General features: G+C 49.1%; 2 protein-coding genes across 2 annotated transcripts; one reads left to right on the top strand and one right to left on the bottom strand.

The window, feature by feature from the left end:
- Positions 1-858: 858 nt before the first annotated feature.
- On the bottom strand, positions 859-4,214 carry isy1 (ISY1 splicing factor homolog). The gene is made up of 11 exons (XM_012852713.3): positions 4,119-4,214; positions 3,247-3,269; positions 3,001-3,052; positions 2,848-2,913; positions 2,286-2,328; positions 2,047-2,159; positions 1,844-1,961; positions 1,653-1,775; positions 1,452-1,555; positions 1,213-1,302; positions 859-1,104 (listed from the first exon to the last, which is right to left on the bottom strand). The coding sequence occupies exons 1-11, from the start codon at positions 4,119-4,121 to the stop codon at positions 997-999; spliced, it is 843 nt and encodes a 280-aa protein (XP_012708167.2). The 5' UTR covers positions 4,122-4,214; the 3' UTR covers positions 859-996.
- Positions 4,215-4,629: 415 nt separating this feature from the next.
- Positions 4,630-12,752, top strand: LOC105917803 (pyruvate dehydrogenase [acetyl-transferring]-phosphatase 1, mitochondrial). Its single transcript, XM_021310704.2, has 6 exons — positions 4,630-4,769; positions 7,801-8,025; positions 8,090-8,500; positions 8,921-9,021; positions 9,782-10,344; positions 11,014-12,752. Exons 2-6 carry the CDS (start codon positions 7,840-7,842, stop codon positions 11,280-11,282), a joined length of 1,530 nt encoding a protein of 509 aa, XP_021166379.2. The 5' UTR covers positions 4,630-4,769; positions 7,801-7,839; the 3' UTR covers positions 11,283-12,752.
- The last annotated feature ends 398 nt before the right edge of the window (positions 12,753-13,150 follow it).

Raw genomic sequence — 13,150 nt, forward strand, 5'->3', positions numbered from 1 at the left:
ATGTTAATCACTTAATCACTAAACTGTTGATGCCAAACTCAAATATTAAGTCCATCTATCCAGGTGGGTCTTTATTTAGAATCTGATTATAGTTTGAACTTTTTTCCAAATGTTTTGGCTCTTCATAGATTTTATATGCTACTTCAGCTGATAATAATAATGTTTGGATTAAAGTTAAATGTCATAACTTCTGAACATGAACTTTGTGTCCAGACAGCAAACCAGATTATCTAAAAGTGTTAATTAGTAAACGAGGACGTCGTCTGCAAACATTTTCTCTTCTCCTCCTTTGATCTGATTATTTTATTTAATCCATCGGCTGGTTTGATCATTTTAGATCCTCACCACAGGATGCGTCTAAAGTCTGGAGAGTTTTAATCTAAAAAATTAAACCTCTTCATTACTCTGAACGAGAATTCCCACCTTATGGACTTGAATGCTTTTCTGCATCCATTCCAATTATTAATGCTTCTGATGTTTCCTCATGGATGGATGCTGCGTGATAAATAATGTTAATCAGATATTATCTACGTTTAATAAATCCCTTTGATCTAAACCTATAATCTCTGTAGTTTAAGACACTCTGTGATCTGAACAGTTTGCTGCATCTTTACTGAGATAATTGCTTCTCTCCACGACTCATCTGGGGAAGAACCTGAGTGGGTACCTGGGGACCAGGTGAGGAACCAGGTGAGGAACCAGGTGAGGAACCAGGTGAGGAACCAGGTGAGGAATCATCCAAGGAACCAGGTGAGGTTGGAGCGTCCTCTGCAGTAGCAGATGTTCCTGATTCAGTACCCCCCCCCCCCCCCTCAGCTGGTTCTGATCACCAGCATCAAACCCAGCGAGACAAAGAGCTGATTGGTCAAAGATTTAATGAGAACAACGTAGAAAAGCAACAACTGATATTTACAAAGGGGTCAGAACTAGGCCCATCAGAACCGGGCCCATCAGAACCGGGCCCATCAGAACCGGGCTGGATCAGAACCGGGCCCATCAGATGCCCAGCAGAGTTCTGGCCTCCTGGCTCTGAGCCTGAAGCGTCTCGCTGGCGTAGCGCTGCAGCAGCTCCATCTTCTTCCTGCGGACCAGCGCCTCTTCCACCTGAGACACAGACGGGTCGGGTCAGAGCAGAACCAGAACCATTGTTTGGGTTCTTCCTAAAACAGAAGCTGTGAACGCATGGTGTGGAACAGGAGGAGAACCTCTCACCTCTTTCTGAGACGGAACGGGAACGTGAGCGATGAAGCTGACTCCTCCCTCCTCTCCCTCCATCTCCTCCCGTCTCTCCTCATCCTCAGCCTGCTCAGTGACAGAAAACAAACACGCCTTATCTTCCAGAACCAGGAGCCTCCTGTCAGAGCAGGAAGAGCTGGTTGTGGGTGGCGGAGGTCAGCTGACGGCTGTCCAGCAGCTGATTGGCTGGGCGTGAGCAGGAAGGCGGAGCTTACCTCGTCGTTGTGGACGGTGTAGATGCTCTCCTCCTCTTCCTCCTCCTGCTGCTGCAGGCGAGTCTCCTTCTCCGTCTTCCACTTCTGCACCGCCTCCAACACGGCTGCACGCGTTACATGTAGGCGGAACACGCCACATGGATGACAGAACACACGGCTGGAACCTCGCCGTCGCCCCCTGGGGGCCGGCTGTGCGCTCACCTTCCTTCTCGTACTGCGCCTCCAGAGGAAGCAGCACGCCGTCGTCTTCGTCCCTGTAGCCGTAGTACTCCGCGTCCACGTCCTTCATCAGCTCGCCCCTCGTCTTCCTCGGTGCCGGGGTGGCTGGGGGTCACATGAGCGGTCAGAGCCAATCGTAGGGCAGTTACCACGGAGACAGCGCAGGTACGTACGGTCCTTCTCGAAGAGCTCTCTGACTCCAGGCAGGTCCCTCGCCGCTCCAAAGTACTTGTAGCCGCGGTTCCCCGGCACCTCCTTCCCCTCGTGGTCCAGCATCCTCGGACCGAAGCGCTGCAACAAACACACCGTCAGCCGCTCAGGTCACGTGACCGGCCGTCCATGTTTTGATTGGCTGCCATGGCGCCTGGCTGATTACCACGTAGTCGGGTCCTCCCAGCTCCCTGATGCGGTACTCCCAGTGACCTTTCTCCCTGAGCAGCTTGTTGATCTCATCGTTCAGATCCCGGATCCGGAACTCGCCCAGACCGGCTGGAGGGGGGGGGGGGGGGGGGGGGGGGGGGGAGAGGGAGACGGGTTAACGAGAGAGAGAGACGGGTTAACGAGAGAGAGAGAGAGAGAGAGAGAGACGGGTCAGGAAAAGTAAGCCAGACTCACCGTTCTGGATCTGAGCGACCTTCTTTGAGATCTCACTGATGATCTGAAACAGAAACCCTGTTGGTGCTGATGGTTCTGCTGAGAACTTTATGGATCTTCAGGATACATCACAGTATGACACGGAACTACAGAAGACAAGGTTCTACGGGCTACTATAGGGTTCTACGAGGTACTACAGGGTTCTACGAGGTACTATAAGGTTATACGGGGCACTGTAGGGTTCTACGATGTACAACAGGGTTCTATGAGGTACTATAGGGTTCTACGGGGCACTGTAGGGTTCTACGGGCTACTATAGGGTTCTACGGGGCACTATAGGGTTCTACGGGGTACTATAGGGTTCTATGAGCTACTATAGGGTTCTACAGGCTACTATAGGGTTCTACGGGGCACTATAGGGTTCTACGGGGCACTATAGGGTTCTATGAGGTACTATAGGGTTATACAGGGTACTACAGGGTTCTACGGGGCACTATAGGGTTCTACAAGGTACTATAGGGTTCTACGGGGTTCTATGGGCTACTACAGGGTTCTACAGGGTACTATAGGGTTCTGTTGGTACCTGCCGTCTCCATTTCTCAGCTTTGGGAAGCTCGCTGCACTCGGAGGCCAGGAAAGGTCTCCTCTCCTGCAGACAGACGGGTCAAAAACACAGACAGGTTCACAGCCAGACAGACGCGTCACAAACAGTTTACAGAACCAAGCAGAACCGGACCTTGACTTTCCCCTCCTCCAGCTGAGCCTGCCTGAAGCGGGCCAGCGCCGTCCTGAAAGACAAAGAGAAGGTGACCCAGGTAGTCGTCACAGAACAGCAGAAACTCAGGATGTCCATGGCAGGTGGGTCAGATGTTCTGCTGGGTTCTGGACCACTGTACCAATCAGCTGCTCTGACAGACACCTGGACAGGTGAGCAGAACCACCTGGACAGGTGAGCAGTGGCTGAATGTGGATAAATACTCACATGGCCTTCTCAGCGTTTCTCGCCTGCAGACAGAAGCAGAACACCAATTAACTTCATGCTGGTTCCGACCAGCGGATCGGTCCGTGGACCCGTTCAGAATTAACCCGGACTGAGGCCAAAGTTCGTGGTTCCACAGCAGCTCCACCACCTGACGTTCAGATGTCTGATGACGTCACTGCGGCCCGTTTTCCCAGGCAGAACCGGATCACGTCCGTCCAGAACCAGAATACGAGCCGGCAGCGGGTCAGAACCATCTGAAAGTCTCACCATGTCTGCAGAACCGCGGTGGGATATTCTCGCTCCGGGACTGTGTTCAGTTTCATGCTGAAAAAATGTTTTAATCTAAAAGCTTTAAGAATGAAATGCTGCTGATTAGTCTGTGTTGGTTTAACTTCTAATTAAGATCATTTATTTATATAAAAACTATTATAAAATCCATTAAAACGGGATGAAGAGGAGCGTGCCTCATCTGTCCAGCCTAGCAGGATGATTTCATTAATGACCTGAAAGCTGTTGAACAAATACGACGAATCTTGATAAATTCATAAGAAAAATAGAAAATGCTTTAACGTTTAACATCTTTCTATTAAACGGTTTGTCTGCAGGTTTCTGCCACTGGTCAAATAGACATAAAGTTACTGATCTTAATGTTTGGGTCGGAACTTTATGGACGGTCCAGAAGCGGACCAGAACCACCGTGTGTAGGAGGAGCGAGCAGCCCCAGATCAGCCTCCCTGCGGCGGCTCCACCAGGAGGCAGGAGCCGCAGGGAGGATATCCACCTGGAACCACCGCGGTGAACAGAACCGGGTCGGAACCGCCCGGAACCAGAACATCAGCCCGCAGCGGGTCAGAACCGCCTGAAAGTCTCACCATGTCTGCAGCTCTGATCCAACGACGCTGGAGCGGAAACAACACGCTGCAGCACCAGGAGACGCTGCGGTTACTTCCGCTTCCGGTCTGCTCTCGGCTCACACCGCCGCCTGGCGGACAGAGGCGTCACTGCACGTCGGTTAACATGGAAAGAGTTTGGTTGGCTCCATTCAGACGCGTTGCTGCAGAGAACTACCATGCAGTTAGCTCCACACACCTGTTCACCAGGTGGGAAACCTGAGGACGGAACCAGTGGCGGGAACCATTAGAACCTCGGCCTGATTAGACCTGAACGTGGATCAGTTCTGTTGGACCACCCTGTCAGTCTCCTTTATTAATCAATAAATGAGAAACGTTTGACCGTAAAGCCTCTGGATCTAGTTTCTTCATCAACGCGGGGTAGATTGAAGCCTCCAGGTTCCCCCAGGTGTGTTTCGTCAGGGCTGTGACGTCAGCTGTCAGTGAACCTTCAGGTGGTTTATGGCTGACCGATTACTGAGATAAAGGCTGCCAAAGGTCACCTGTGCGTCTAACGAAGCAGGAAGTACCTGTTCTCATTTAAACTCTGACTCTGGGACCCAGCAGGAAGGTTTCTGTTTGAGGAAGAGCTTCAGATCCAGACTGAGCGAACTGGTCCAGGTGAGCCAACAGGTGAGTGAAGATGCAGCTCCCTCAGCAGGGGAGACTGCAGCCTGCACCCTGTGCTGCTACCCGGTCAGAGCAGAACTGAGCCTGGTTCTTATGACACAGCTAGCAGGAAGTTCTGGAGCGGTTCTGTCACTCTGTCTACACCTGGGCTCAGCAGGCAGAACAGAACCCACTGGTTTTATTAGATTAATAACAAACTCTGAGGATAACTGTCAGGGAATCTGTTTGGATGATGAAACTCCAGTCTGGTCCAAGTCCTGTCAGACTTACCTGTACTGCTTACCTACCTGGTCCTACCTGGAGATGCTGGGAACGTTGGTGAATAAAACCATCCTGGGAAGTCTGAGCTCCACAGAGCTTAGTTTACGCTGTACTCCTGGTGGAGACCAGGGTCCTAGCTCAGCTCCTCCAGCAGGGGGGACCCTCAGCGGGTCCACAGGGGAGGAGGACTTTATCTGAATAAAACGACTCCTGGGTTTTCAGTTGCGGTCTATGAAGGACATGTAATGAAATGAAAGCAGTGTTGTCTTCAGCTATGAAGTGGCTGGAAGGACTTGTTCATAAATAGGATGGTCCCCCCCCCCCCCTAATAATAATAATAACAACAACAACTAGAAAAAGCTGTTCCTGCAAAACAGCAGTGAGAATGCTTTCCTGCAGAATGATTGAGGAAAACAGGCAGAAGATCTTTTGAGCATAAGATGCAGAAGATCCCTGCAGAAGTGAAAAACTAGCTGAAAAGTATTGAGATCCAAGAAAAAACAATTTGAACATGAAAGGACAAAAGCTGAAGGAAGAGAAGAATGTTTTGAAAGAGCAAAACCAGTTAAACAGTAGTAGTTGTAGTAGTAGTAGTAGTAGCAGAAGAAGTAGTAGTTGTATCAGTAGAAGTAGTAGCAGTAGTAGTATCAGTAGTGGTAGTAGCATTAGTATCAGTAGTAGTAGTAGTAGTAGTAGTTGTATCAGTAGAAGTAGTAGCAGTAGTAGTATCAGTAGTGGTAGTAGCATTAGTAGTAGTAGTACCAGTTTTTAAAGAATTTGAAGGAATTTGAAAAATTTGAAGAATCTGAAGGAATCTGTAGTAGTAGTAGTAGTAGTAGTATCAGTACTTGTATCAGTGGTAGTAGTAGCAGAAGTAGTAGTAGTAACTATGTGAAATCCAAAAAGTGACAGAAAAATGACACATGCCTGATAATTACTGGAAAATTTAAAAATATTAGGAGGAAATGACTGATCGAATTTCAGATTCCGACGTTCATCACAGCCCCTGCAGTGGGCGTCAAAAAGTGCCATTATAAGCAAAGGGAGCCTCTCCCTGACCTGTAGTAACCTCTGGCCAGCAGAGTTCTGTTGTCATGGAAACTCACTCACAGCTGCAGGTGTCCGTCTACTGCAGGCACAGACTTTGGCTCAGAAGAGCTCCCATTGGAATACAATGGCATCACTTTGCCTCGAACAACTCTGGATTTTTCGTCAACCGTAAGAGTTAGAGACGTAATTTTTTTTGCGTTTATTTCGGAACGGATAGAGGGAACAAGACAAACTATCGTTTTTTTTCTTGAAATATTTTAATGCAGGTGCAAAAAATCATCAAATAAAGGGGAATATTGACGAAAATGCCAAAATTCTCTAAAAAGGGTCCCGAACAAATCGCTCTAGCTGAAAAAGTATAAGAGATACCAAAATAATTCTTTCACCATGAGTATCAGCAGGCTTTGGAGGATAACTATGCTTATTTTTATGTTTGTACATCAAATGGTTTAGGAGTAGCGACGATGTAGAAAAGTGCCTCATTTGGGGGGATGGAAGTCTGAACCTTTTTCAGCATTTTTCCAAAACGCTACTCCCGAACAAATTGTTCCTGCGGCAAAACTGTAACAGTTATCGACAAAATTCCCTTTTTGTGAGTGCCAGAAGGGTCTGAACATGAATGTGTGAAAGTGTCATGCCTGTACATCAAACGGTTTAGGAGTAGCGACGATGCGAAAACATGTGTTGCTTGGGAATGTCAGGTGTGATTTTTCACCACACCTCCATAGAAAATCAATGGACAACTTTTAGGTTTCGTGGTGCTCTGGGGTGATTTGCGAAAAATCTATAAATCCCACACCAATGATGGTTACATTTTCTGAATCCAGACAAAAATTTCTACGTTTTGATGTATAATTTATGTGCATAGAGTGAAAATTGAGTGAGTGAGAAGAAATTGTTGGAAGAAGTAAAATGTATTGGAAAATCTACAGTGGCCACTCTAAATGAACTCCCTAGCAACCATAGCAACGCATTAATTTTTCTGAATTTTATGAAAATGAAAAAATATTTTAAGGAGGTACTGTATGAAAATGGTAGAAGATATGAAAAAGCTGAAGTAGCTGAAGATAGCTGACGGTTATTTGAACATTTTAAAAGTTGAATGGCGTTTCTAGCTGAAAGTAGGCTGAAGCAGTAAGCTGTCAAAAAGCTGAAATATTTGAAGAATTTGAAGGATTCTCCATTCAATTTTAATGAGAGCAAAAAACTCACAAAAAGTTAAATATTTTAAATATTATAAAAGTTATAATTACCAAAAGGCATAGCAGTAATGTCGTGAACGAGCTGAACATTTTGATACGAAAATTGTTTAAATCAGTTGAAGTATGCAGGAGTAGTTAGATGCCGAAAAACGTACGGAATAATAATCAAGACCTGAAGGAACTTAATAAGTGAGAATGCTATACAGCATTCTCACTGATAATAAAAATAGTGGCTTGTGGAGAATCACAAGAATCGTATCACATGTCCTTTCTGGGCTGACCCAGAGTCAGTGAAGGCATTAATAAGGGTTAATAATCATGGTGATAGGAGGTTCCTCCATCAGGACGGCATGTTCTGTTAGAACAACAACAGGTCCAGACTGATTCCAGCAGCATTAGTGAGGTTCTAACGTTAAGATGCTAACGTCTGACTGCAGGAAGACAGAAACTGGTCTGAGGCTCCCAGACTGAATTATGCTCCTTTTCTCCATCAGCTGATGTTCCTCCCACTTCTTCTCTAGTTTCTTCCAGTTCTGGAGCTGCTGGTTCTGTGAGCGATTATGCTGGGAAGAACCGGAACCCTGACCAGACGGTGCTGGTTGGAGATCTTGCAATCTCGCTGTATATCCTCCCCATCTGAACCCTCTGGAGTTCTGCATTACCCAGCATGCAGCGGGAGCAGGAGGTACCAGGCCGGGCAGGAGGCGGCCCAGCTGAGTTCTGCTCAGGTCAACAGGATCCTGAAGGTGAGAACGGAGAACATTCAGAGATCTTCCTGCAGATTCCTTCATGTCTGTCATCTCTTGCCAGTTCAACGAGCACAGCCACGCCCTCCCCAGAGGCTCCGCCTCCCATGGCGTCCTGGGTTTCCATAGCAACACGCTCCCATCCAACCATCCCAGCGAGGACCGCCGGAGCAGCGCCACCTGCCTGCCGGGCCGGGGCGGCGTTCTGTTCGGCGTGTTTGACGGTCACGGGGGTGCGTCGTGCGCTCAGGCCGTCAGCCAGAGGCTCTTCTACTACGTGACGGTGGCCATGCTGCCCCGCAGGATGCTGCAGGAACTGGACCGGGCCGTGGAGGAGGACCGAGCGGTACCACCGCTGCTGGAGTGGCACAAACACCCCCAGGATCACGGCTCCCCCGACGGCGGCGCCATCTCCTTCCACAGCCTCAGGAACTACTGGCAGGAGAGGCTGGAGGAGCAGGAGGAGGAGGAGGAGGTGAGCTGGGAGCAGATCAGCACCAAAGAGCTTCTGTTGTGCTTTTTAGAGCTTTGGTTCACAGCAAGAACGGCTGCCGGCCAGGAAGGTGACAAACTATTCAGAACAGGTGAGGCTGACCGAGCACAGGTGAGTCAGGCTTGTTGTCACGGCCTTGTTTACCTGCTGCTACAGACACAGCTTGTTCAAAGACAGTGTGGACCTGGTGAGGAAGATTAGATGGAGGTTCCATGTTTCACCTCAGCCACTCCAGTTGCTCCTCCATGTCCAGCTCACAGGAAGGAAAAGCGTAGTTTGGTTAGGCTTCATGGAGCAGAAGCAGGTCGGTGGGGTTTAGTTTAGGGTCCCTGCTGGCGGCAGCAGGACTCCTCAGGCTTCGTGTGATGACATCATTTCTGTTTCCCCTCTGATTGGCTGCAGGATGGCGGCAGAGTGACATCAGCGCTGATGGACGCGTTCCGACGTCTGGACTACGACGTGTCGGTGGAGGCCCAGGTCCACCTGTCCCTGTCCTCCCCCAGGTCAGAATGGGTGTCGGTCCGAAGAGGCCAGAGAGGATCCAGAGCTTGGTCTCTGGTTCTGAGCCAGTCCCTGATGTTAGCCTGAGGTTAGCCTGAGGTTAGCCTGACGTTAGCCTGAGGTTAGCCTGAGGTTAGCCTGACGTTGGCCTGACGTTGGCCTGGGGTTAGCCTGACGTTGGCCTGGGGTTGGCCTGACGTTAGCCTGACGTTAGCCTGACGTAAGCCTGGCGTTAGCCTGACGTTAGCCTGACGTTAGCCTGACGTTAGCCTGACGTTGGCCTGACGTTGGCCTGACGTTGGCCTGACGTTAGCCTGACGTTAGCCTGAGGTTAGCCTGAGGTTAGCCTGAGGTTAGCCTGACGTTGGCCTGACGTTGGCCTGACGTTAGCCTGGCGTTAGCCTGGCGTTAGCCTGACGTAAGCCTGACGTTAGCCTGACGTAAGCCTTGCGTTAGCCTGACGTTAGCCTGGCGTTAGCCTGACGTTAGCCTGACGTTAGCCTGGCGTTAGCCTGACGTTAGCCTGACGTTAGCCTGACGTTAGCCTGACGTTAGCCTGTGTTCCTGCGGTTCCTCTCTGGGTTCATCTGCAGTGAACCTTAGAACAGTTCCCTAAAGGTTTAGAACTAAGAACCTACAGCAGAGTACCCGTTGTCTGATAGTCAGGTCCTCCCAGGGTTCTGCAACCCAACATTTGGGTTCTAGGAGGGTCTTTGCTCCATTTTCTGTCACATGAGCAGCTCTTCATCTGTCCATCCACAGACGGGTGTCCCTCCCTGGGGAAGGCTTGTCTCTGTCCTCTCCCCTCCGGGTGGCGCTGTCGGGCTCCACTGCTTGCGTGGTCCACGTCTCCAACGGCGTCCTGCACGTGGCCAACCTGGGGGACAGTCGGGCTGTCCTCGGCGTCCAGGAGCGGGACGGCCGCTGGTCGGCGCTCAGCCTCACCAACGACCACAACGCCCAGAACCCCGAGGAGCTGCAGAGGGTTCTGGCGGAGCACCCGGCCTCGGAGCGGAGGACGGCGGTCCGTCACGACCGCCTGCTGGGTCTGCTGCTGCCCTTCAGGGCCTTCGGAGACGTCCGCTTCAAGTGGAGCCCAGAGATGCTGAGTCGGCTCTACGACACGCGTCCGGACATCCTGTCGGCCATCACCGAGTCGGTGCCGCCGCCTCATTACCTGACCCCGCCCTACCTGAGCGCCCGGCCAGAGGTGACCCGACACCGGATCAGACCCCAGGACAAGTTCCTGGTTCTGGCCACGGACGGGCTGTGGGAGCTGATGCACCGGCAGACGGTGGTCCAGCTGGTTGGAGAACACCAGGCAGGTGAGGTTGGTTCTGATCAGGTGATCATCACCTGAGTCGTTAAAACAGGGAATCTGGTTCTGGGCTGGCTGAGGGACCAAAGCAGGAAGTCACCTTCACCCCTCGGGGCCCAGCTTCATGTTCCAGCGTCCAGCTCTGAACTCTTGGTGTAATTCTTCTCTGGGCCACGACTCGCATGTGAAATCTGTTTCTCTCATAAAGAACATTTCTAAACATGCGGCCTCCTCAGCTGAAAGGGAAAAGTCATGATTTGTGTTGTTGTTCTGCTCTCTGTACCGCTTTGGATAAACCGTTTCTGTTCCTCCTCGGGCCGCAGGTGGAGTCCAGGGCTTTAAAATGTTCTTTTCATTATTACAGAAGTCTGCAATAGATTATTGAGCAGGAGAAGCTGCAGCAGCTTTTCCTTCATCCTGATTCTAACGGTTCCTCTCTGATCACCTGTTTGGTTCTTAAGAACTCCTCCCCAGGTGAAAACCATGCAGGGTTAAACCCTGAACTAGCTGACCGCTGGTTAGTTACCTGGAGGCAGGAACCTGACTGATAGACCTAGATCACACAGAGCTCACACGGTGAAGCTGCTCTTCACACCTTTGGCCACTAGAGGCAGCAGAGATATTGGGTTTAAAGCTTCATTTTTCCATCAGATGATGAGTTCTGGTTCTGGTTCAGGTCTCCAGCACCAGAGGCCCATCGTTCCCAGCGCTGACACGACCCTGGGCAGCCTGCAGCGCCTCCTGCTGGAGAGGAGAGGCCGTGTCCAGTCGGTCCTGGAGGACCAGAACGTGGCCACCCACCTGCTGCGCCACGCCCTGGGTGATGACGGCTATGGATCCGTGGCGCCCAACCGCCTGGCCAGGATGCTGAGTCTGCCGACAGACCTGGCCCGCAGGTACCGTGATGACATCACCATCACTGTGATCCACCTGAATGAGCCCTGAGGTCACCTGGACCTGCTGAGGTTCCATAAAGGTTTAAACACCTGGAGGGGCAGGGTTCTGCTGGAAACATCTAAACCTGTGGAGCACCGTGGAGCGGGCAGCAGGAACCCAGCGGCATCAGTACCAGCGGCCCAATGGGTCAGGTTCTGGCCCTGAAGGTAAACCCAGTTTCAGGGCCTGGAGACGATAATCTGGTCCGTTCCGTACCGGGACTCAGGTTCTGTTGATGGACCCGATCCAAAGGCCTCAGTAACGCAGAAGTTCTACCGGTTCATCTTTAGAGAAGTGGACCAGAACATTAAGGCAGGGGGTTGGCCTCTTGCGCCCCCTGGTGGCATAAAATCAACTTGCTGTGTGACACAAACGCAGATTAAAGGTTATTCTTCGTTTTCTCATTAAAATGCTGCAGTTGTGTTCTGTGGAAAGTGGAGCAGCGACGCTTTGGTCTGAGTTCCTCATTAATTTACCAACATTCCTCCTTTCTACCGCGTTGTGAGGAGCGTCTGACAGCGACCTGATCTGGTGCCGTCTCTTTAAAAGGAGGCGCTTTAGACTCCGCCCCCTGCCAGGAGCAGGGCTCCATCTGGAAACGTCCAACACCTCCTGATCCCTGAGCTTTCATAGAAACACACCCATCAGAATGAAATTATAATCTGAGTCAGAGAGCTGGTTTATAATCTGATCATCGTTGATCTAAACTCTGGTCAGGATTAATTATTCTGAACGAGGCAAACTGACCAGAGTAAACGTGACGTATTTCTGCTTTGAGCGGCGGAGAAACGTCAGGAAGTGAACCTGATCCAAGCTTTCTGTTGGAGACGTTAAAGATTTAGATTAAATTATTAATCCAGAACCGTTTCAGCAGTAATTAGAAGCTGCTTCAAGTCCAGCCTGGGAAGACAAACAGCTAGAAAACTGCTGTGTTTACATTTTATTGTTCAGCAAAGATGGAAGTTCTTCTTCTTCTTCCTCCTTCCTTCCTGACTGCTTTATTCTGATCATGGAGACTCTGACCCAGTTCTGCTCTGGCTGAACGGTTCTGACCCAAAACACATTTTCAGATGGAGGCAGAGTTCCTGGTGACCCAATGAAAGGTGCGGTCACTATCCGATCCGTACCTTCAGCTCATTAGCGCACGCGCAAACAAATTAACTTCCGGTAGGCAATATTTTGTTTTTCTTACTTTTTTATTCTTTTGTATATTTTCGAGGCAGGGGTTTATGTAAATCTTTGTATTTGCGTAAATATTGCATATTTTACAATAAATACAGAAATATATATATGTTTTTTTTGTGTTTTTAATAGCAAAAATGTTTCCCAGTTGTGGTTAGGGAAAAAGGAATAAATACACAATTTCTTCAAGTACATAAAAAAACCCCAGCTAAAAACACGTTTAGCAATATAGAAACGTATTTTATTTTGAATATTCTTCAGGTTTTTTTTAATCATTTATTTGATTTGCATATGTATTTGTGTTTTGTACTTAATAAATGCATTTTTAAAAAGTATGCCTTGGCTTTGTTATGTGTTCTTTGTTCTATTCCCTGTTCGGTTTTCGTAAAAAAAAATAATGTAATGGGTAATTTTATGACGGGGTTTTCTCTTGTTCATGATTTGTACACCAGAGGGCGCTAAACTCTTAATCGATAGTTTTAACTTTTTAATAAAACTAATTTTTCGTACAAGATTATTTGTATAACAAAATTCACCTTATAATTAAGGATGAAAATATTTTTCTCAGTCCTGTTTGAACAAATAATATAACTAATAGAGTGCATTCAGACAACACGTTATGCAATAATATATTCCCGGACTTCTGAGCATATCCGATGATGACGTCAAGCAATACAATGGAGAATGTAAAACGC

The sequence above is a fragment of the Fundulus heteroclitus genome, chromosome 20 (genome assembly GCF_011125445.2).
Source record: "Fundulus heteroclitus isolate FHET01 chromosome 20, MU-UCD_Fhet_4.1, whole genome shotgun sequence".
Taxonomy (NCBI): Eukaryota; Metazoa; Chordata; class Actinopteri; order Cyprinodontiformes; family Fundulidae; genus Fundulus; species Fundulus heteroclitus.

Bases quoted from the DNA above. Each gene is read 5' to 3' on its own strand.
- isy1 (XM_012852713.3), bottom strand. The intron at 3,053-3,246 runs GTGAGTATTTAT...TTTGTCTTTCAG, and splicing joins AGAAACGCTGAGAAGGCCAT to GACGGCGCTGGCCCGCTTCA. The intron at 2,160-2,285 runs GTGAGTCTGGCT...CCCCCCCTCCAG, and splicing joins GGTCGCTCAGATCCAGAACG to CCGGTCTGGGCGAGTTCCGG.
- LOC105917803 (XM_021310704.2), top strand. From the start codon at position 7,840: ATGCTGGGAAGAACCGGAACCCTGACCAGACGGTGCTGGTTGGAGATC. The intron at 8,501-8,920 runs GTGAGCTGGGAG...GATTGGCTGCAG, and splicing joins AGCAGGAGGAGGAGGAGGAG to GATGGCGGCAGAGTGACATC. The intron at 9,022-9,781 runs GTCAGAATGGGT...GTCCATCCACAG, and splicing joins CTGTCCCTGTCCTCCCCCAG to ACGGGTGTCCCTCCCTGGGG.